This window comes from Grampus griseus (assembly GCF_964374135.1).
Source record: "Grampus griseus genome assembly, chromosome: 5".
In the NCBI taxonomy this organism is placed as follows: Eukaryota; Metazoa; Chordata; class Mammalia; order Artiodactyla; family Delphinidae; genus Grampus; species Grampus griseus.
The window spans coordinates 9,840,689-9,864,892 of record NC_138998.1 but is presented as its reverse complement, the minus strand read 5'-3'; the positions used below and the strand labels follow the sequence as shown (position 1 = coordinate 9,864,892).

Sequence of the window (24,204 nt, the reverse complement as noted above, 5' to 3'; positions counted from 1 at the left end):
ACCTACAGGAGCTCCCAGGCTGGCCTACAGCCCACCCAAACACCTGGCCTCAGGTGAAGTCACGTGAGCCCTGGCACCTCCAACCTCCCACCAACAAGTGGGGATGGAGGAGAGAGTAGCCTTCCCAAGGTGCCAAAAGCAACCCAGGAGGGTTGTCCTCCTGAGAGGACAGCCTGATGCCCAGGCCTAATTTCTCTCTAGAACATAGTGTTCTTGGGCACAGACCTGCCACCTCGCTCCGGTTTACTTTCTGTTTCCCCTCCAGTGTTTTGTCTTCTCCACCAGCCTCCAGAAGAGTTTCTGATTCCTTGGATTTGGGGCAATTTCTCTGCAGAGACCACAAAGGAAGGCAGGCTGACGGCCACAGGCTGCCCACAGACTCAGCAACAGGCCACTCTGTTCTGTGCGCATCTAAATGCCACTTTTAAAAATCCCAAGTTGATTTTTTGATAACAAGTTCTGTTATTTTATTTTATGTGACATGTGATCCAAATGCTAAAAATTACATAAAATCACAATGCTTTACATGGTCAAGTTCTAATCCTCAAGTCAGATATTAAAATTCAGTTGCTTAATAAAAAATTACATTAAGGAGAACAATGAAGATAATTCAGCAAGCCCGTGGAAAGAAAGAAAGAACAGCTTAAATTTAAAAGTAAAACAAACAAACGAAACAACAGTCTCAGAACCATCCTGGGCATAACACAGGAACACACGTGAGTTCTACAGGGTATAGGGCAGTGGTTTTTTTGTTTGTTTGTTTGTTTGTTTTGCGGTACGTGGGCCTCTCACTGCTGTGGCCTATCCCGTTGCGGAGCACAGGCTCCGGACGCGCAGGCTCAGCGGCCATGGCTCACGGGCACAGCCGCTCCGCGGCATGTGGGATCTTCCCGGACCGGGGCACAAACCCGTGTCCCCTGAATCGGCAGGCGGACTCTCAACCACTGCACCACCAGGGAGCTCAGGGCAGTGGTCTGGGCTGGAGATACCAGCTGGTAGATGGTGAACGATGCCATGGCCCTGATGAAATCACTTAGGAAGGAAGGGAGGGTGTGAAGGAAGAGGGCCTCCATCGGAACCCAGAGGAATTCCAGCATTCACTGCTGGGCAGAGAAAAGAGGCAGAAAGTGAGTGGCTGGAGAGGTCCAGGGGAAACTCGGGGAGGGCGGGTGACGGAAGCTGAGGGTGCTTCAGCAGGGGAGGGCTTGTCAACACTGTTGGTGCTTCTAAGACTAAAAATAAGAAATAGCCATTGGTGGGATGGCCATGAGGTCATTGGTGATCTCCATGGAAGCTATTGCTGTGGCCCCTCCCCTCCCGGTACATACTTTACAAGGCCTGATCCAAAAAGCCTTTGGGTTATAATTAAAAACCACTGCCCGGGGCTTCCCTGGTGGCGCAGTGGTTGAGAGTTTGCCTGCTGATGCAGGGGACACGGGTTTGTGCCCCGGTCCGGGAAGATCCCACATGCCGCGGAGCGGCTGTGCCCGTGAGCCATGGCCGCTGAGCCTGCGCGTCCGGAGCCTGTGCTCTGCAACGGGAGAGGCCACAGCAGTGAGAGGCCCCTGTGCCGCAAAAAAAAAAAAAAAAAAAAAAAAACAGCCTCCGTCCCGTTCCTCTGACGAAACATGCCCCCCCCCCACCTCCTGGCCTTTTTCCAAGTCCTTCCAGGTCCCACTACCTCCACTCTCTCTCACCTGTTTAACCCTCAGATCTCAGTGCAAACCCCACTTCTTAGTGCACCACCCTCTCCTCCCACTGCCTGCCTGGGTCAGGGCCCCTCACCATGTTCCACTCCGGAGCACATACCCTTTGTGATGAGACCTCCACCCTGTGACTACCTGCTCTCAGCTGGGCTGTAAGCCTCCTGTGACCAGGGACGGTACCTGGACTGGCTAAGCCCTCCCCAGACAACACCTCAAAGGTCTGGTCACAGAAACATGGGTGAACCTTGGCCACCAGTACTGGGTCTTAAGTTCACACACACGGCAAAAAACGAAGCATAAGAGTGTGTCTCGTTTTGGGCGGAGTGATCAAGACAAGCACACAACGCCCTCCCTCCCCTCAGGATCAAATTAACTTCAGCTAGCCTCTCAGGACAGAACAGGGAGCTCACAGGCCAGGGAAAAGAGCAGAAAAGGAACTTTATAAGCAAACAGGCCTCCAGGCAGCAGCTCCTGCATTGTTCCCTCCACTGTGAGCGTCTAAGCCTGTGAGGCCCTCCTGCCTCCTACCCCGGCCTCAAGGGAGAGGGTGTCCCATCCCACATGTGCAGATCACCCCACCCTGGACCTGCCTCTGCTTTTTTTTTTTTTTTTTTTTCCTGTACGCGGCCTCTCACTGTTGTGGTCTCTCCCGTTGCGAAGCACAGGCTCCGGACACGCAGGCTCAGCGGCCATGGCTCACGCGCCCAGCCGCTCCGCGGCATGTGGGATCTTCCCGGACCGGGGCACGAACCCGTGTCCCCTGCATCGGCAGGCGGACTCTCAACTATTGCACCACCAGGGAAGCCCCTGCCTCTGCTTTTTATCACCTCTAACTTCCGTTAACTTTTCCTTCTCTATCAGTACCTTTCAGCTTTTAAAGATGCTCAATTCTCCTATTCAAAACAAACTAACAAGAATTCCTTCGACCTGTACCCTGTCTTAGCCTCTATCTATACTTACGTATTCTCAAACCCAGAATGTGAGGGGTCTCTGCCTGCCCCATCCCTTAAAAATTGCTCTTGTGAGATTTATCAGTGGCCTCCAGTGGTCAAACCCAGTGGGCGACCTCCCACCCGCAGTGGGTTCCAACTTGACCTCTTTCCTGCTGTTACGGTATTCCCTGGTCTCTTCCCGCAGATTCTGGAACATCACGCTCTTCCCTTTCTCCCCGTGCTTCTTTTAAAAGCCATTTCTTTTTCTCCTTCTCTGGATCCTCCTCAGAGCTCTCTCCTCTCTCCCTCTGCAGGAATGAGTGAGCTCTCCCATCATGAGTTCATCCTGTCCACGTCTCCGCCATCTTAGCCAGGGGCTACTCAAAATGTGGTCCTCGGCCCACTGCTGGTCCACCAACTTTCTGTTACCAGTTTGTGACAAGATAGGTACACAAAACAAGAGAAAGCATTTATATACTTTTCTAGCTCTTCGACGTTGCCACCATGTTTCACTGTATTTTACAAAAGCATCCCTCCTTAATGAACTGGAAAAGAACAAAACAAACAAAATCTGGTCCTTCACCACAGAGAATCTGAGAATAAGAGAATCTGGTCTAGATCTTGCAGTTCTCTGATGGATCTATCTGCTTACATTGAGAAACCAAGACTTCCCAATAAGAAAGTAAAAAACGTTATCCACTTCTCTAGAACAAAGTCAGCCCACGAGCCAGCCAAGCAACAGAAGACCTTAGGATCCTGGGTCTGTATTTTCCACGAGGCAGCAATGGGCTGAGGCCCTTGAGATGGGCATGTGCCCCTCAGACAACCCCCTGAATCACTTCCGCACCATCTCACCTGCCCCTCAACTACGTCCCCATTCCCCGCCTCCTCCCAAGCTCCAGTGTAACCATACCTGCCTTCTGGAATGTTTCCCAGAGGGTCCCAGTGGCCCCTCGGTCCCAAACATGCCCGTCACCAGCCTCATCACCTCTTGCCCCCAAACGGCCCCTCGGGCTGTGTGTTTCTCCCCATCCTTGCAAATGACCCCGCCTGACACTTCAGTCCCCTGAGTGTCACGTTAGGCTCCCCTCCCTCCTCTGTGACACAAAGTCTTAATGATTCTTCCTCTGCATTTCTCTTTTAATTTGTTCAGTCACTCGACAAATATGTATTAAGTTCCGGAGACATAGCAGGGAACAGGACACCCCATCCCCCGGCAGTGCCTCAGCCCCTTCTCCGTCCAGCCCCAGCCCTGAGCCACTTCCCTCCACAACGAGGCTACCCTCACTGCTAGAACCACACTCCACTTTCCCTTAACCTCTCCCCCAGCCCTACCAGGGCAGCCTTTTAAAAAATGTCACGATTCCCTTGGTTTGAGAGTAGATGAGGGTGCAGTGAGGAAAGGGAAGCCTTTTTAACATAATTTCCCTTTCACTCTCAGTCGGCATCTCGCACTAATTAAAATTAGACCCTGCACAGCACTTGGAGAAATGAAGCCCCGAATACTCAACAATTAGCCGGAATAAACGATGAGTCATTTAGATACCACAGGCAAAGTTTCAGAATCCTGGGGATTTGAGATATTCTGTTTCATTAAAAGGAGCCATTGAGATTTGAAATACCTGTCGGGTTCTCTTCTTTAGGACAAGATGGAAGCAGCATCGTTTGGTTTTCTGAAGGGCAATGCCTGTAGTTTAATCCAGGCCACTGAGTTTCCGAGCTTCCCCACACAGAACCTCGCAGGGGTCTGCCTCGATGTCTTCATTCCCAAGGCTCCGTGGTCCAGTGAAAACCAAAACCTAGTGCTATGTAGGTCCTTCAGGTCCATCATAAAAGGAGTTAATCTGAGAAAGTGAGAGCCCAGAGCTGAGGGTCTGAAGGTGAGGCCCTGCAGTCTCGCCCAGACAATGGCAGGGGGGTGCGTGGCTTTCTCCCCTGGGCAGCCAGGCCTGGAGCCCCAGACTCCACTCAGGGGAGGCCTTGGACTTGCTCTGAAATCTGTCCCCACGTACCAGACACGGTTACACCCAACTGCCTCCCATGCCCAACCCGGCCTTCTGGCTTGGACGGCTCCCTCCCAGCTCCTGAGGGCTCCGCAGAAGTGGTGGCAGGGCCCAGTGGTCAGGAGTGCGGCCCCTGGACCAGACAGGCTGGGTTCCAACCCCAGTCCTCCCTGTCCCAGGTGTAACTTTGGGCAAACTGCATAGCTTCTCTGTGCCTCAGGTTCTTCACCTGTAAAATGGGGATAAGGCTTCAGAAGGCAGAGATGAGGGTTAAGAGTATAGTGCTTGTAACAGCCCTTCAGCACAGGGTCTGCCTGGCATCTAGAGGGATTCCCTCTGTGGAGTAAAATCCCATTTAAAATTCAAATTAACCTATATATGCATAAATAGGCGCCAACAGCACGTAATACAGACAGAGACCAAATCATCTTTTTTTTTTTTTTCTTGTATTCCTGCCCCAGGGGAATTCTTGCTCCTGGAGCTCCTGGAGCCTGAGACTCCAGGCCATTTCCTGCACCTTTAGAGGAAGGAACCTCACCCTCGATTCACCTGAGCTGGCTTGAGTAGGGCTCCCTTTCACGTAACCAAAAGAACGGTGCCCAGAACAGCCTTCCTCCTCCCACTGTCCATCCTAAACTCCAGCCAATCAGGACATGGCTCTTTCTCAGCCTTGAGCCTTTCCTCCATGCTCCTGTCCACACCAGAAACAGCACTGTCCACCAGGCCCCTCCACCTCCTCCAGCGCCCATCGCTCGCTGCTCAGAGCCCCCATCCTATAGCTCACGTCTCCACAGCCTTCCCAGGCCACAGACCCTCCCCAGACCCTCCACCCCAGCTCCACGGGCACCCGCTGGGGCCATCCCGCCCCCCCCGCACCCCATGGCAGGCCAGGCCAGGCCCCATCGCTCTGCAGTCGCAGCCCCTGGCAAAGCCCCCGTCCTCTCTGAGCTGTCTCCTCCGGTCTAGAAGGGAGACATCACTGCCAGCGTGGCCCCCGGAACGGAAATTCTGTGCGGCACCAACCAGAAAATGTGTGCCGTGACAGGGCAAACTTTAAAGTGCTTTCGAAACATCCAGACACTTTCCCAAGAAGCTCCAAAGAATGTAAAGTCATTCGAAGACGCACGTGTAGACTCTTCATTCTATATCACCCTGTCTTCTTTACAATCCTCTGGGAGCTCTGGAGAACAGAAATTCCAAAGGGTCCCACAAACACACCAGCCACGCGAAACAGGCTCTGGGAGTCACATGGCAGGCTGAACCTTTGTCTCAAAGGAACAGAGGCAGCACCGAAGTGCTCCCAGCCTTGCAACTGTCTCTCGAGCGTTCGGTTCTAGGGCTTGGAAAATGTATTCTCTCCAAGTCTGCCCATAAAACTGTATCTTAAATGTTCTGTGGGCCCTAATAAATAATTTCCATAAAGGGTCAGTTGGATGGAGCACAGCAGGATACCAGGGGGAAAAACACAGTGCAGTAGCCCAGGTTTAATTTGATCAGCCAGAGTGCTCAGAACATCATTAGGCCACACGGAAAGGAAGAGAGTCATCTTTTTTATACAGCTCCCTTCACCCTCCGTGTGAAATCGTGATGGAGGGGGGCTGTGAATTATGGCATAATTTTACATGACACAGATACAGATGATTTTATTTTTCCTCATTGTGGAAAATAATGAAATCTCCTTTCCCTCCCTCCAACCATGTCCTCTAACCAAAGGTTCTGCTAATTTAAAACATTTGGTGGCAAAACAACACTGAGGCATTGTTCTGAAGAAAAGAAAAATTCTAATCACTTTGAGTTTAATGCTACTGTGCAGAGAAGAATATGAGCTTATCCTGGATGTGACAAAATGAGTTAATTACCGTCTCACCGTAAGATGGATCTACTTGTCATAGGGACGGGAGCCATTATTTCACACAAAATAATGACCCAGATAAAAAAGGAATGGCTGTAGGCAGTAGCTGCAGTGACACAGCTTCATCTTGGTCTAAGTGAATGGCAATTAACAGGTGTCACCACTTGTTATACACACACACACACACACACACACACATATACACACATATATATAGGGACCAAGCTATTCATTAAATATTTACTAAAAATACACAAAATAATTTTTCCTGTCTTTCTTCCCAGCGAACTCCTGTAGTCTTCGACTCGTGGGATGACAGGAAAATGTACACACGTGTGCAATTCAGCCATCAGCTGCAACAGCTGTTGACCTTGCAGAGAGGCCCCCATTCCTCTCCTCTTTGCACCAGAGGTGGTATTTTCTCCAGAAATCATGTCCAACAACAGAAAAGGGGAGCAAAGGGAAGGGGGCCCGGTCCCAGCATTTTGTACCTCTTCTCCTGGTTGTCATGGCCACTGGCCTAGAACTAGAGCCACAGCCAGCAGTGACAGCCAGAAACACTAGATCCTCCCAGGTGGAGCCCCCGGCCACGGACCGACAGGGCAGGGCCACATGGCCAGGCCACCTCAACACCTGGGTTCTCCAGAGTGGGGAGCTTCCCTTCCGCTCTGCTGACCACAACCATGAACTATGTCTCTACTGAGAGAAAAAGAGGTGAGAGACTCCAAGATACACATCTGGAGACCAATTCTGGCTCAGAAATCTCAGTGCTACCTGAGTGTGCAAGTTATCTAGTCTGCCTGAACCCAGTCATTTGTATTTGAAAACCAGGGGGGCAGAGGCACCCTGTGCCTGCTTGCACAGGCAGAGGCAGGATGGTACAGTGGGCTTTAAACTGTATCCTCTTCAAAATGTTAAAAACAGAATCGCATGGAGACTATCATACTAAGTGAAGTCAGCCAGACAGAGAAAGATAAATATCATATGTCACTTATATGTTGAATCTAACCAAAAGATACAGGTGAACTTATTTCCAAAACAGAAATAGACCCACAGACACAGAAAACAAACTTATGGATACCAAAGGCAAAGAGAGGTTGGGAGAGGGATAAATTAAGAGTTTGGGAATAACATAAATACACTACTATACATGAAACAGATAAACAACAAGGACCAACTGTATAGCACAGGGAACTATCTCAATATTTTGTAATAATGTATAAAGGAAAAGCATATGAAAAAGAATACATGTGTGTGTGCATATATATGTATGCATGTATATATACATATACATATTTATAACTGAATTGCTGTGCTGTACACCTGAAACTAACACGACATTGTAAATCAACTATACCTCAATAAAAAAAATAATTTTTTTAATGTTAAAAACAGAATTCTTATACACACATAGAATGAGCAGGTGTCAATGATCGATTTAACCAATTATTGAATAAATCATGAGATACTGCCATGTGTACATACACACACACAATCAGTGGGGGGAAAAGAATGTTGGGATAAAAGTAAAAGTTAACACAAAAGTGGCTGATGTCCTTCAGGGCATATAAACCATAACTCTGAGGTTCTGTCCTCTGTGGGACAGACGCCCACCTGCACTGCAGGCACTGCAGACACATGGCATCTGAGTGTCCACTCAGCAGGCTGTTTACGACCTGATATGGCCACAAGGCAATGGGTCAGTCCCGCAGTGATCTGGTTTGGTTAAGACAAAAGCGCCAAATCACATGTTTTTAAAAGAGCCTGTTTGATAGTATGGCCAGAGCCATGCCCTCATCTTACCAACCCGCCCCTCAAATATTCCAAGCATCTGAGTCTAATTACAAAACCATTTCTACAACTATTTTCCCCCAGTGCTCAGATCACGGGGTAAATTCCACCTCTAGAATGCCCCTACCAAGTTTATGAGAACATTTTATTTGCAGCAATCCAAAGAAGATGGCCCTATTTATACAGACGTCCCTCTGAGTTATGAAAGCACCCATGTTCTCAGGCTTAGGCATGTGTGAACTGAAACTGCTTTTCCTCCCACTTCTTAAAAATGATCTGAATTCTACCATAGCAGAAAGAGTCTCCATGCCCACGTAAAATTACCCAAATGTCTGACCTAACAGGTCACCCGACTCCTGGGCTACGGGTCTCGGCTCCCATCATACCCGAGTGGTTATTCCCAGGGCCTTGTAGAGCCTGAACGCTCCACAAATGTTGAAGAGAGGGAGGCAGAGAGTGAACCAAAAAAAAAAAAAAATAGAATCACTGGTTGTTTAAAGGGACCATTCAATTCCACTTTTCTGCAGAACTTCTCTCCACGGCCTCCTGTTGCTTTCACAGCCGAGTCCTGGCCCTTCCTTCCACCCCTCATGGCCCCTTTCTTGCCAAAGGTCCTCTGACCTTCTTTTCATTCCCCTCAGGCCCTCACACATGCTGCTCCCTCTGTTCGGAGGGACCCCAACCCGCCCACTGCAGCCCCATCAGGCCTAATCCTCCTGTCTCAGCCCGAGGCGCCTCCCCGATTCCCACACCACACCCTGTCTGTCTGCTGCTTCCCTCCCAGTCATGCTCATGACTCGGGTTCAGAAGAGCCTTCACTGTGAGGACACGAGGGCAGGGACCACGGCTATTTTGTTCTCTGCGTGCCAGCACCTAGTACTATTTCTGGCCTGACAACAGCCAACAATATTTATTAAAGAATTCACTGATTGACTGGATTTCAGACAAACCACAATCACCTCTACATGATGGGGCGGGGGGAACTGCCAATTATTTTGGGAGACTGGGAAGGGGAGGACAAGGCAAGCATTAAGCGATGAACTTAGCCCCAGTTTGGGCAAGGACATTCCTCCGGCAGTAAACGTCAGCGTATTGAAACTCAGCTCACCCTGCAATTAGGCAGGAAACCTCATATGGCTCAAAGAGAAGTTCAAAACCAGACATATTTCAGGGCAGAAAATGAACCCCCTGCAACAAGGCAATTTTCCCTGCTATGATCGCATGCCAGTGGTCACCGGACTGTGGCACGCTCCCGCTCTAGGAAAGAAAGGGGGCTCGTGACAATGAAGACCCGCAGGGGGAGTGGAAGGTGGGATCTGAGGGGCTCACACCACCCTGAGGATTTGAAAGGGGTGCTGGCAGTGGGCCGGCAGGCCTGTCAGCTGTTAACACCACTCCAGCCCTAAAAACACAGGGTCTGCCATCCTGGGAGGAGGGGAAGCCACCTTGTTCCAGAGCCAAGGCCAGCCTGAGTGGGAATGGACTGCCCCCCACGAGGCCACCCAAAGTCCCAGGTCAGAACAGGCCTGGGGAGTGCAGCCCACCTGCCCCCAGCCAGCCCCCAGCCATTCACTCAGGCAAGCGCTCAGCGAGCCCGTTCAATTGCATCCTGACTGCAGCACTCACCTTCTTAATGAACTCTGGGATGATTTTTTGGTCTGTCAGGTGGTCTGGGGAAGAATAGCAATCTAATTCCAAAATGTAGCCTTCATTGTGAAGATCAGTGTTCTGAGATCTGAAAAGAGAAACACACACACACACAAGTTAAGATTTTGCACTATACACATATTAAAAAAAAAAAGAATCACTGGGTGTTGAACGAAATCCTAATTCCTTTCCTGAAAGTAACTGTCAAAAAGGCAGTTCTGAAAAAAATAATTTATGGTTAACAACTCAAATAATATAGAGGGACCTATTAATACTTCATGGAAAGACCTCCAAGACATATCATCAAGGAAAACACATCATCATAGAATGATGGGCTTAGTACAATAAGGTTTATACCTTAAACAACACACACACACACACACACACACACACACACACACTCCAGTAATGTATATTTCCCACTGGCAAACCAATAATAGCAGTGGCCTCTGGGGGGATGGTGAGGGCCAGTGTGGGAATCCGGCGGGGATGGTGCTGGTGATCAAAAGTGACTTTGGCTGTATCTCTAATTTTTTCACTTTTTTGGAAGAGAATATATTCATGTATCACTTAGAAAATTAAAAATTAATTTTTAAAAGACTTTTTTTTTTTTTTTTTTTTTTTTTTGGTCGGTACGCGGGCCTCTCACTGTTGCGGCCTCTCCCGTTGCGGAGCACAGGCCCCAGACGCGCAGGCTCAGCGGCCATGGCTCACGGGCCCAGCTGCTCCGCGGCATGTGGGATCTTCCCGGACCCATGAACCCGTGTCCCCTGCATCGGCAGGCGGACTCTCAACCTCTGCGCCACCAGGGAAGCCCTTAAAAGACTTTTAAAGGGTTCAACCCCTACAGAGGGCAATCCGGCAAAATCTATCAAAACTAAAGATGCATGAAGAAAAGAATATAAGGCAACTGAAGTAGAAATCCTGGGACGAGAGCGGACGTGAAGGGCTGTCTGAAGCAAACACCGAACACCTTGCGGTCGAGACGGAGGCGTCCAGCGTGCCCTGCCCCCCATCACTGCCCCCCGACCAGGGGGTGGAGCTGCTTCCCCATCCCCCTCATATAGATGTGCATGTGACTCAATGCTGGGTGCACTTGGGACAACCAGCAGCAAGTGGTCACCAGAAGGAAATCCCACCACTCCGTGTCACTCCTTTGAGGGACCCCTGGGTGACACTATGGGGCTGAGGGACTCCTGGGAGCCACATGGTTGTCAGAAATCGAAGGTGACTGGCTGACCCTGCCGGACGTCAGACAACAGGAAGTGGACATCAGTCAAGGGCCGGCAGACCGTGCCCTTTCCTCGTGGGAAGGGGGACTTGGAGACCAGGGTCGGGCTCTCCAGGGCTCACACCACGTGTACAGCAACTCTCCACTGCCGAGGGCAGAGCAGGGCCCTCCCAGCCAACTTAGGAGGGTCCCCACCGAGGAGGGGCCCCTGCAGCCCCTGTGAGAGCAGGTGTAGCCAGGACGGGTGCCTTCATACTGAATTCCTGAGACACGTATATCCCACCAAATAAATAGCTTCTGAATGCCTATTTGCTATAATATTTTAAAGATGAATTTCTAGGAGTCATATATCATTCAAAGCAATTTATGCTGCCATTAACCATCTGAGTATGATTCACACGAAATTCAAAAGTGGAAAAATTAAAGAGGATTTGGCTTTCCCCAGGTGTGCAACTGTGATTGGGTGAGCAAATGTCAATAATTTATTTTATTTTTCTCTCTAACATATCCTTTCAGGGGTAGGGACTGAGGTGCATACTTCTGAAATGTAAAAGAATCAACTGATTCCAAACTGGCCAAACTGGAATAAACTAATTCCAAAAGAATCAACCAATTCTGAACCTCAGCCTTCTCGCCTAAAAACTTCCTCAGAGATTAGACTCATGTTCTCCCTTTTTCCCCCATGTTCTTACTCTCTCCCCACCCTAAACAAAAGACATGCTAAGAGGAACTAAAGCAGAAGATTCCAGACTTTTGAAAGAGAAGACTTAGTCGAGATACTGTCATATGCATCGTGTGGCATCTCAAACAACAAAGACAGGAATAGAAAGAGGAAAATAGGATGTGAAATCCCCACTGCTCTCACACAGGGACTAACACCAGACTGTACAAGGTTATTTATAAATACCCACTGACATTTTATTTTATTTTTTTGTTTTGTTTTTTTATAAATGTATTTATTTATATTTGGCTGTGTTGGGTCTTCGTTGCTGCACACAGGCTTTCTGTATTTGTAGTGAGCGGGGGCTACTCTTTGTTGTGGTGCGCGGGCTCTAGGTATGCGGGCTTCAGTAGTTGTGGCTCGCGGGCTCAGTAGTTGTGGCTTGCTGGCTCTAGAGCGCAGGCTCAGTAGTTGTGGTGCATGGGCTTAGTTGCTCCGGGGCACAACATTATAAATCAACTGTACTTCAATTAAAAAAAAGAATCCTTCAATAAGAAACCACAACAATAAAATAAAATAAGTCAACACTGTATCCACTCTGTAAAACACCCATAAAATGAATGGAGGGAAGACGGGTCTGTCTTTAAACAACTCACAGGCCAAACTCGCTAGACGCACAAGGGATAATTGTTAGTACAGGATCTAATGACTCTCAGCTTTGCTTCTAGAACAAGAAGTACTCTGAGGAGGAAAGCAAGCTCTGGTTCATTTCATCAGATAATTAACTCAGTTAAATCTGAACTGAAAGAAGCACAAACGGTGGACAAAAATAGGCATTATTACAAATTTTCTAGATGAAACATGAACACTCACATCTTGGCCTATGGTCACTTGAAAGCAAAGCCATGCATATTGGAGGAACAGGTGAGTACCTAAAGGTCTCCCCTGCCTTACAGGAATTACCTCCACAGTTTAAAATGAAAGGGTTGGATCACTGAAGAGCGGCTGCAGGGGAGGGGTATGGCAAGGACCCCTGACTACTCCGAGGACAGATGCCCAAGCCCTCAAGTCAGCACTCTGTGAGGGGTGAGGCCAGAGCTGGGTGGGTGGCACAGTCACACAGAAAGTCCCTCCCTGCCAGCAGCCCTGTGAAAAACAGTATCAGATCCACAAAAGCTTGACGCTTGCCTACAGGGCTGCCAGGGGGAGCATCTGGGCTTCTCAGCACTGGGGGGAGGTTGGGTGGAGGGAGGGCAGTGACTGTGGTTGCTCTAAGGTGACCCCCAGTGACCTTCCTTTTCTGGTGTTCATGCCTTTGTAGAGTCTCTCCCCCTGAGTGGGGGCAGGGCCTGTGACGTGCTTCTAATCAAAAGAACCAGGCAAAGGGACAGGAGAGCCCTCTCGTGATGACGTGACACCATAAGACTCCACCTTAGCAGATGAGAGCTAGACCCTGCCCTTGTTGGCTGCCAGGCTGCCAGGGCACCGTGTGGGCAGTCCCTGGATGACAGCCATCAAGAAACAGAGATCTCAGCCCCAGGAGATGAATTCTGCCCACCACCAAATGGAGCTTGGGAGCAGACCTTTCCCCAGTCAAGCCCCTGATGAGACTGCAGCCCCAGCCAATACTTCCACCGCAGCCTGATGAGACCTGAAGCAGAGAGCCCAGAAAAGCTACAGAAACTGAGATCGTAAATGTATGTTGTTGGAACCAGTAAACTTGTGGTCATTTATTACAGAGAGTAGAAAACTCATGCAGTTACCGAGCAGGAAGACACGGCAGCTTCATGCTCAGACCAGGCCTCCTACTGGTGGCTGGGTCTAGGCTCAGGCCCCAAGATCCAGCCAGACACCTGAGAAGAGCCTCTGACGGATGATGAGTGTTTCATGTCCCAGAGGGCAAGGACCACCCTGGCATCAAGAAGCAGACATGCCATAGAAGTGAGTCCAGGAGCCATGGCCTGGCCCCCGAGGGACCACAGCACAGGGGAGTAGATGTCCTGCAGTCAGTCAAGTTCCTAAGAATCCTTAAGATGCGTCACCGGCTGAGCAGGGATCTGCACCCTCCTGTGGGATAGAGGAAACACCACTTATGTTTCCCCAAAGGACATGTCCTTGTGTTGTCCTGGAAAGGGATACTGGAAACCACCAAACATCCACCTGGACTGAAGCCCACTGGCTTCCACTTCCAGAAGGGACAGAAAGATCTGGGTCTAAACAATAAAAAAAAAGAGGGACACAGAATGCACTTCTGGAGATGTAGGATTAACTACCTGCCAAAGCCTCCCTTATCTAAAAATTAACAGTAAATACACTGAGATTAAATACAGACACTCTGAGAAGAGCATTGCTAACAATGAAATATGCTTCCCTGTCTCCCTGCATACCTCCCCTCCATAATTTCCTCTAGATTTATTAGTTAGAGGCTGCAGGTCCTAAACCTAACTAGAGGTGGATCATTTCCCAGCTGTGTGCCTTTGGACAATTTATTTAAACATTCTATGCCTCAGTTTCTTTCACGGTCAAATGGGAATGTTATGAGTAGCTATCCCTTGGCATCCTTGTAAGGATTAAATAAGACAAAAGCATAAAGCCCTTAGCATAGGGCATGGCAAGAAGTCCGGGCTCAACGAGTATTAGCAGCTGCTGATCTACTTCTATCGTCTGTATGTGCATTCCTAGCCCTTTTCATAGTTCCTAATTACTCATGCATTCAACGAATATTGATCACACTACTACCTTGTGCCAGACACTCTTCTTTAGCATCAAAAGAGACAAAATCTCTGCTCTCACGGAGCTCACAACCTGGTGGAGGGAGACAGGCAATAAACAAGAAATACTCAGCACAGAGAGTATGTTCAACGGTGGTAAGCGTTAAAGAAAAAAGAAACAGCAAGGTGTAGAGAATCACGAGTGGTGGGAAGCTGCAGTTTTTATGAGGGTGGTCAGGGCAGCCTCACTGAGAAGGTGACACTTGTAATAAAGATCTACGGGAGGTGACCGTGCTCACAGCCAGGAAAGAAGCTTCCAGGCAGAGGAACGGCCAGGGCAAAGGTCCTAAGGTAAGATGGTACAAAACAGCCCCGTGGCTGGAGCTCAGTGAACCAGGGGCAGGAGATGAGGTCGGAGAGCCAAAGGGGAGCCAGACAGTGTAGAACTTACAGGCCACGGTGAAGACAGTGGCTCTTACTCAGAACGATAGGGGAAGCCCTTGTTGAACAGAGAAGTGACACCATCTGATTTATTTTATTTTTATAGAAGTATAGTTGATTTACAATATTGTGTTAGTTTCAGGTGTATAGCACAGTGATTCAGTTATAATTATATATATATATATATAAATAACTTTTTCAGATTCTTTTCTCTTATAGGTTACTACAAAATATTGAGTAGAGTTCCCTGTGGTCCACAGTAGGTCCTTGTTGGTTATCCGTTTTATATATAGAAGTGGGTACATGTTTATTTTAAAAGGAGCCTTTTGGCTGTAGGGGGAAGCTAAGAGACTAACCCAGTGGTCCAGGCGGGAGGTGATGGTGACCCCAAGGGGGCTGGTAGCAGCGTAGCAGCGCTGGGAAGTGGTGGATTCTGGATACTTTCAAGGTAGAACCTTCAAGACTTCCTTATGAACAGAACAGGTTGTGAGGTGTGAAAGGAAGAAAGCAGATGAGGATGGCTCCAAGGATTTTTGCTCCAGCCACCGAGAGAGTGGATGATGTTGCCACAACTATGATGGGGAAGGCTGGGGCGGGAGTGGTCACAGGCTTGGGGAGAAGATCAGTAATTCGGCTTCCCAGGTACTGAGTTTGACATTATCCAGCAGATGGCCAAGGAGAGATATCTGGTAGAGAGCTGAATGTATATTCGGGTCTGGACTTCAGGAGAGAGGGCTGGAGATGTGAATCTGGGAGTCATCAGCTGCCACATGGTATTCAAAGCATGAGACTGAATGAGATCTCAATCAATATATAGAGAGAAGAGTCAAGGACTGAGCTTGGGGACCCTCCACCATGAAGACGGTGGGGAGAAAAGAGGAGAAAGCAGCCAAGGAGACAAAGAAAGAGCAACCATGGGGGAAGAGAGAAAACCAAGGGAACGTGCAGTCCTGGATCAAATCAAGGAAGCATGTCTAGGGGAGGGTAGGAGCCACCCTGTCCATTGCTTCAATTAACATATTTACAATCTTCCCCTCAATTTACTTATCCTCTTGAAATTCCAAGAGAGAAACTGGATTTAATCCACCCTACAGAAAAAGGTACGAAGAAATCAGTTCACATTTAATATTATATATGACTATCCTGTTACATGGGCTGACTGTCAAATCAATCTGCTGATTTGGGTTCCGAGTAGCTTGGCTCCTTGGAAAAAAACCATCTCCGTGCTGCTGGGTCATTTCTCAGAAATGGCCTGGAGGGAGCATTAACTAAAAAGATCTCTGATGTGTATGTTTTTTGGGTTTTTTTTTGTTTTTTTTGCGGTACGCGGGCCTCTCACTGCTGTGGCCTCTCTCATTGCGGAGCACAGGCTCCGGACGCGCAGGCTCAGCGGCCATGGCTCACGGGCCCAGCCGCCCCGCGGCATGTGGGATCCTCCCAGACCGGGGCACGAATCCGCGTCCCCTGCATCGGCAGGTGGACTCTCAACCACTGCGCCACCAGGGAAGCCCTGTTTGTTTGTTTTGATTCTGTAATATTTATTCTCAGAGTAAGTGTTTCTAGTCCTAAGCTACACCAACACCCCTGCCTGACTATACTGTTTATGTAAGAGACCCCTCAAATCACATGAAGGCAATGACTGAAATAATTGGGTTTGGGGGACAAAAGAATAATCTCCCTTGATGTGCCCTAACTTTAGGCACTAGACCAAGCCAACAAGCAAACCCTGGGCTCTGTGCATCAGACCGGGTGTCCCGTCAGGCATTCTCCACCCTGGCTGCATTCAACCTTGGAATCACTCGGTGAGCTCCCACAAATTTTGATTTAATTGGTCTGTGGTACGGCCTGGGCCAAGGGGCTCTAGAAACTCCCCAGTGATTCTAATGGGCAACCAGAGTGGAGAACGACAGTCTAGGTGGGCTGTGTTGCAGCGGCTGCTCTCCTGGAGATTTTCCTTGGCCGTAACTGAGCACGTCCAAGGAAAAGAGGAAACACGGAAAGAAGGACTTGCAGAGACCAACAATGTAGACTCCTAGCCCCTCAGAAGAAGACAAACCTCCCAGAAAAAGGACCAGACCTTAAGGAAATATAAGAATGGACAACTCTATCTGTGCCTCTTTTAGTTAGAAAAACTCAAAAATACTTCCCGCTTCTTGGTTTCCTCACTCTTCTTATGTTTTATTGTGCTAAGATATACATAACATACCATTGACCATTTTAGCCATTTCTAAGCATACACTCAGTGTCATTAAGTACATTCACAATGTTGTGCAAGCGTCACCACCAACCATCTCCGGAACTTCTTCATCATCCCAAACAGTCCTTGCTCCTGTGACACCATAGAAATGGGACTTGGGCCAAAACTGAACATGAACATGCAGGAAAATTTAGATAAAGCTTCTCAAACAAACACACGAGAGCCGATTCAGACGCTGAGCATTTGTGCACAAACCTTTCCTAACCGTAGGGCAGGGCAGCAAAGAGCCCACATGCCGAAGCACCTCAGCGGTCAACACGATTGGCCCCAGACATCAGAGCTGTTTAAGACCATAATAAAACACCACCTATTCCGTGTCACGTCGCCCTCATTACTCAGACACAAACACCAGCTGTCATAAAAACTGAGCACAAACTCCTCATGTCACCACTGCCACAGCTGCCAAGGGTTGCGTGGTCATTCCCCAGGCAGCTGGAGAGTCAGAAGGTCAAACCAAGGGAAGCAAACTCAAAGGTCCACAAACGCTGCGAGAAAGAGGGTATTTTTTGACCAAAAGACATAACCCGATCACTTTGTTCTCATATAAAAGATACAGAAATGGTCTTCATGTCCACCAAGAAATATGCTCTCTCCTATTTTTCTCCAAACACAGAGTCCTGTCTGACTCCCTTCCACATTCCCATGTCTGAGAGTGACGTGGCTACGGAGAAACTTGACCCACCAGGGGAAAAGTCCCAGTGCACAGGTGATGTCAAGTGGCATGGCCGAGTCACCCCCGTACTGGGGAGCCAATGGGAGCAGTGGAAACCATGGTGAGCTGGGCAGTTTCTATCCCAACCATTACTAGAAACTCCAGGCCGGGGTTGCCAAATCTTCTAACTTTTTTAAAGGAGTCATTACACCATGTTTTTTGGTGGCCGCAAATGTCTAATTTTGGCTCCAAACACTGTTTATTACTATTATGTAATCCAACATCTTTGGGACTGAATCTGACCTCTGGGCCATCAGTCCCTGGCCTCTGGGTTCCATACACAAGGCTCCAATGTGAGTCACAGAGGCTGGACGCCAGGCAAGAGATAAGAGCGAACAGATTATCCAACTGTATCATCATCAGAATAACTAACCCTAAACCCAAGTCCGATATTTCACCCATTGTAATGACCTGGCAGATTCTTCCCCTCCTCACTCCCCATGACCGTGGTCAGGACATCGACACTGACCCTGCCTGATCTCACAGTGGCTGGGACAGAACCCTTTTCTAAGCCATTAAAAAAACATGTTTGCAAGCAAACACTGTAATGCTTTATGAGTTACAGTCATGAAGGGTTAATCCTCAAATTATTCAGATGAAATGTCAAGCAGTAAGCTGAATACCTATTTTGGTCTCATGGACAGAGCTGAAATCAGGCCACTAAAAAGCAGATGCCTGTTTAGAGTCTACTATAAACTATCCTTTTAAACAATAAACATGTTAATAAAAACTATCATACACACTTCTTTTAAATAATAAACATGTAACAGATCTCACTCCAACTCATTAATCCCTTAGATAGCTTCAAAGATCATGAGTTGAAGCAACATCTTCTTTTTCCCAGGACACAAAGCACAGTCTGAACTTGAGTTATGAAAAGAAACGAGAGAGAATGTGCAGTTCATCAGTAGGGCTATTTTTGCTTCATTGAGGAACAATTAGAAAGAAATGGTGACAAACACAAACTTAGATTACTAGGCATTTCTCCAACAAGAGAAAAAAAATCACTAAATGTCAGTTGACAGAGCAAATCCTGTATCTCTGGGAAACAGGACGGAATTTTCAGATTTTTCCCTCAAGGCAACGCCAGGTTCAAGTAGAATGATCAGAATGGTGTGTTGTTGTTGTTGTTGTTTTAAAGGAGTAATAGGGAGGAAAATGAACTACACATCTGAGAAAGATCTGTCCATGAAAGGAAAAGAAGGCTTTTTCTAGTTTCATGAGCTTATCACTTGCTTGACCACTGACCACAGGAAGGGCTGGAGTTACATCCTCTCGAGAAACTTACAGTCTCATATTTTCCTTAGTGAAATGTCAAAGAAAAATACTGCATGTTATCGCTTAAATGTGGACTCTAAAAAATAAAACAAATTGGTGAATATAACAAAAAAGAAACAGACCCCCAGATATGGAGAACCAACTAGTGGTTACCAGTGGGGAGAGGGAAAGGGGGAGGGGCAACATAGGCAGAGGGGCTTCAGAGGTACAAACTGTTGGGTACAAAATAAGCTACAAGGAGTTATGGTACAACACAGGGAATATGGCCAATATTTTATAATAATTATAAATGGAGCATAACCTTTAATTAAAAATTGTGAATCACTACACTGTACACCCAAAACATATAATTTTGTAAATCAACTACACTTCAATAATAAAAAAAAAAAAGAAACTTAGAGTCTATGGGCATGTAACTACCCAACACTGCTATTTATTCTAACCATAGAGAAGAGCTATGAAAGTTCAGTTGCTTCCACAGTCAGGGATCAGGGAGTTTTAAAAAGCAAAGAGCATGTAAGCAGAGTCTTTGAAGCTGTGTGGAAATTAGTCATGGGACAATGGATAAAATGACATTCCAGGCACTGAGAACAGAAATTAGGAAGGATCTAGATGGAAAAAAAGCATGAGTTACATGGTGGAAATAATGAATAGGTCAGTTTGGTAAAAGATAGGTGAAGGCGAGGTTTGTTTATGCTAATTCAGCTGGATCAGTAAACACGAGCCTGGCGAATGTACGGGTGAATTTGCTGTTGGAATAGATCTGTGATGTGGGCCCTGCAGTGCTGCCTGGAGCAGAAAGTGAGAAATGGGGTTGGAAAGAAAGGACAGGGGTGTGTCGCTACAGGACGGGACTGGCCTTCTTTCTGAGGTAAAGGGGAGTCATGAATGGTCTTAGATAAAAGAAGATATGGAAGTACAGATTTTAGGAAGATTAAGCAAGCAGCATTGCGTATGATGGAGGAAGAGTTGGAAGAACATTTTAGGAGAGCAGAAATGAGAGCTAAGATTTCTGTAGAGGAAGTGGATGGATGGGAGAGAGAGTTGAGGTGTGTATTGTCCCTGCAGGTGCTGGTGGTTGGGTTGGGGGAGGGGCATAAACTGCTGCTCCCCAAAGATGCTCTCAGATCAACGGGGAAAAGGTTCCAATAATCTCTGTGACCTCCTCTTTGCAAAGTGAACCAAATCTACAAAACCAAAATGAGGCTGCTGGAGTCAAAAGTTTCCCCTAATAATGAAGCTTGAGAAATGCTGGAAGAAGAAAAAAGCCAAGTAAACAAATCCTAGTGAATCTTTCAATAAAGCACCTAATTACAGCGTTTATCAGGGGAGTGCTGAAGTAGGAAGCAGAGAGAAGGAAACAACTCGTAGATGGGTCACTGGTCTTTCTTCTCCCTTCTTTTTTCACCAACAGACATGCATCCCATCTGTGGATAAGGGTTTGGTATCCCCTGGAACATTCCAGAGATGATGGGGGAGATGTGCACATGATACTCTAACCACACTCTCTCCCAGGGAGCTGTGCACTGCCAAGCGGGTGCAAGGCATCATGGGCCCCTAACGAGCCACGGCTGCTATTTATGCTAGAGAAATCTTGCCACATCCTGCCTCACTCTTTACTGCTGGAGCCGGCTCTCTGGTAGATAAGCCATCAGTGACTTGCACAACACAAGAAGTTCACCTTTAACCTTAAAAGGCAAGAAAAACAAGTTTTACCCCCAGTGGTCCCTGTATAATGTAGCTGTGAGAGAAATTCAATCCCCACCACACCGGACTACAGCAAAGGGGACCACCGCCACATGAAATCGGACTTGGGGCAGTGTCCTGCTTTCTCATGAACCCTGCGAGGCTCCTCGCGGACTCTGAAACATGTGGAAATGACGACTAGTAGTACTGATGCATAAATATTATTTTTTCACAAAGATAACACTGAATAAAGGCAGTACTTACTGCCTGGTACTTACTGGTTCAGAAAAGTCACATTATCTGCAAACAAAAGTAACAGCAGTAGCCACACACGTGAATGCCCTTCCTAAGACTCTCACCAGCCACGTCCAGCAGAGTGACAGGAAGTCTCTTCTTTATTTACGGCTAACGCACACATCCCAATTCAAGTTTGCTCACCGTTTCCTTCTTTTCTGGGTCTTCCTATCCGCATCCTCCAACCTGCTGAGTTAGACGATGGACATGTTCCATCTCTGCTCTGCCCAACGCAGTAGCCACTACCCAGATGTTGCTACTGAGCACCTAAAATGTGGCGAGTGCCACTGAGGGAATGAATGCTTAATATTATTTAATTTTAATTAATTTTCATTGATAATATATGCCTAGTGTCTCCCTAATAGAAAAGCGCAGCTCAGTTCTGTTCTGAAACTTTGATGTGCACATAGATCCCCTGGGATCCTGTTAAAATGCAAATTCGGAGTCAGCAGATGTGGGTGGGGCCTGGGATCTGCATTTCTAAGAGGCTGCCAGGTGATGCTGAGGCTGCCAGTGCACAGACCAAGGTAAAGACTGGAACTGCTTCGGGAACCACCAGTGTGACCTGGAAGCCTCGTGAATGGGTGGTCTCCAAAGCTTCTGATCATAAAACCCTCAAGTAAAAGTCTCCTGAGTACTACTGTACCAACATCTTACCTATGTTAGAAAACAATGCATTCAGAAGACGAGAAACAGATTAAATAAGCAATATTTAAAAAGTGTAGTCGCAATAGGTCCCTATTATTAGTAATTAATATTCCAAGGCATAATATACACTTGAAATGAGATTCACTGTTAACAATCGTGGAAGTAAATCCACATTGCAAAATGCCTTCTTGATGAGTCTAAAATTCTTTGGCCATCTTTTTTCAGATTGGAACAGGTAGGCATCGATTTTTTTATGTCACCAAGAAAGCTCTTACACACAGTGAGAGAAGGATCGATGTGGCCAGTTGTGTGTGTGTGTGTGTGTGAGAGAGAGAGAGAGAGAGAGAGAGAAAGAGAGAGAGACATGGTGCTCCAAGGACAAAGAACAAGATAAGGGAGGGGTGAGGGAGGAGAGTTTCACATTTATATTACTGGTATTCTGTGTTCTCTTCAATCTGCAATGAATTTACAGGAATTTTTTTAAGCCATGTGTATATTTCATCAGGGCTAAACTTAGTTAAAATTACAAAAAATAATCCACTTCCCTGGGTTCTCAGCTGCAAAAGTTTCCTCTGACCTCAGTCTCCTCCAGGATTCCCGCCGTCACACCCCGCTTCATACAGACAGGGGCCCTCAGACATCTACACCCAGACAGGGCATCACCTTCAACCTGAATGCTAAATATTGGTAATGCATAATTTCTCTCCTAAGTTTTCAGTATAAATAAACATACACAGAAGCTTCAATTCTCTTTCAACCTAGGTATGTGGTATGTCTACCACCTTTGGTAACCACTGGTCTAGACGGTGCATAGAATTTTCAGAATAATCACAAAGCTCTAGAATAAAACATGTACTTCCAACAATAATATTGAACTCTATGATCTTAAAAACACCTGGTAGAAATTCTTCTCAGATTAGTATGTAAATGAAATTACACTTTCAACAGGGTTTACTGGGAACTGAAGAAAGTAACTTTAGACGATAGACTATATATGGAAAAATCAATATGCCAAAGTTGCCAAGATCCTGAAAAGCACAGTGCTTGGCTAGATATTAATATACACTACAAATTCATTGTAATTTATTGTAATCAAACTAGCATGGGATTAGCACAAAAATCAATCAATAGATCAAAGGAACAATAAAGAATCGGGAATAAATTAGGGTGTATGCAGAAATCCAACCTATGAGAAAGGTGGCATTTCATTCACCAAGTTAGGTTAATACAATACATGCTGTTGACAAAGGCAGAAGAAAATACAGTTAGACCCCTTACCTCACACCCTAACGCTAATCCAGCGGTTCTCAACTAGGGGCAGCAGTTTTGCCTGTTCAGGGGCATTTCATAACATCTGGAAACATTTCTGATTGCCACAACTGCAAGGGCGGGAAGGGGGGCGGTGTTTGCTATTGGCATCAAGTGGGCAGAGGCCAGAAATGCTGCCAAATATGCTACAACTCACAGGACGGTCCCTGGCCCAAAATGTCAACAGTTGAGAAACTACGTAGGCTGAGAAATCCTACCCAAACCCTAACCCTAATGATTACAAAGTTAAAGAGGAACAGTGTTAGAAGTAGAAGGATCCTGATGAGAAACCTGGCTCCTCCATGCCATCAGAAGGGTGACTCTGAAGGAAGTACCGTTTTCTTCATCTTGGCTTTCAAGAGGAAAGACAAGGCACACCATGAAGCAAAGAGCAGGGACTCTGGCCGCAGCAATAAATAAATGGTAGCTATTATGGCCAATAACATAAATGGTAAATCATATTAAGAAGTGCCTGTGAGTCTAAAATGTCAATATGACACTAATGAACTTATCTACAAAACAGAGCAGACTCACAGACATAGAGAACAGACTTGTGGTTGCCAAGGGGGAGGGGGGTGGGGGAGGGATGGAGTGGGAGTTTGGGATTAACAGATGTAAACTATTATATATAGGATGGATAAACAACAAGGCCCTACTGTATAGCACAGGGAACTATATTCAATATCCTGGGATAAACCATAATGGAAAAGAATATGAAAAACAGAATGGAGAAAGGAGGGGAAGATGGCGGAAGAGTAAGGCACGGAGATCACCTTCCTCACCACAGATGCACCAGATATACATCTACACGTGGAACAACTCCTACAGAACACCTACTGAACGCTGGCAGAAGACCTCAGACCTCCCAAAAGGCAAGAAAGGCCCCACGTACCTGGGTAGGGCAAAAGAAAAAAGAATAAACAGAGACAAAAGGATAGGGACAGGACCTGCACCAGTGGGAGGGAGCTGTGAAGGAGGACAGGTTTCCACACACTAGGAAGTCCCTTCGCGGGCGGAGACTGTGGGTGGCGGAGGGGGAAGCTTCG

General features: G+C 47.2%; 1 protein-coding gene across 1 annotated transcript in view; it reads right to left on the bottom strand.

Moving 5' to 3' along the window:
- Window positions 1-24,204, bottom strand: part of RFTN1 (raftlin, lipid raft linker 1) — a 204,080-nt gene that overhangs the window by 84,120 nt on the left and 95,756 nt on the right. Inside the window, exon 4 of the mRNA XM_082654829.1 lies at window positions 9,911-10,019. Within this exon, the coding sequence (XP_082510955.1) occupies window positions 9,911-10,019 (109 nt within the window). The remainder of the gene's footprint in view (window positions 1-9,910; window positions 10,020-24,204) is intronic.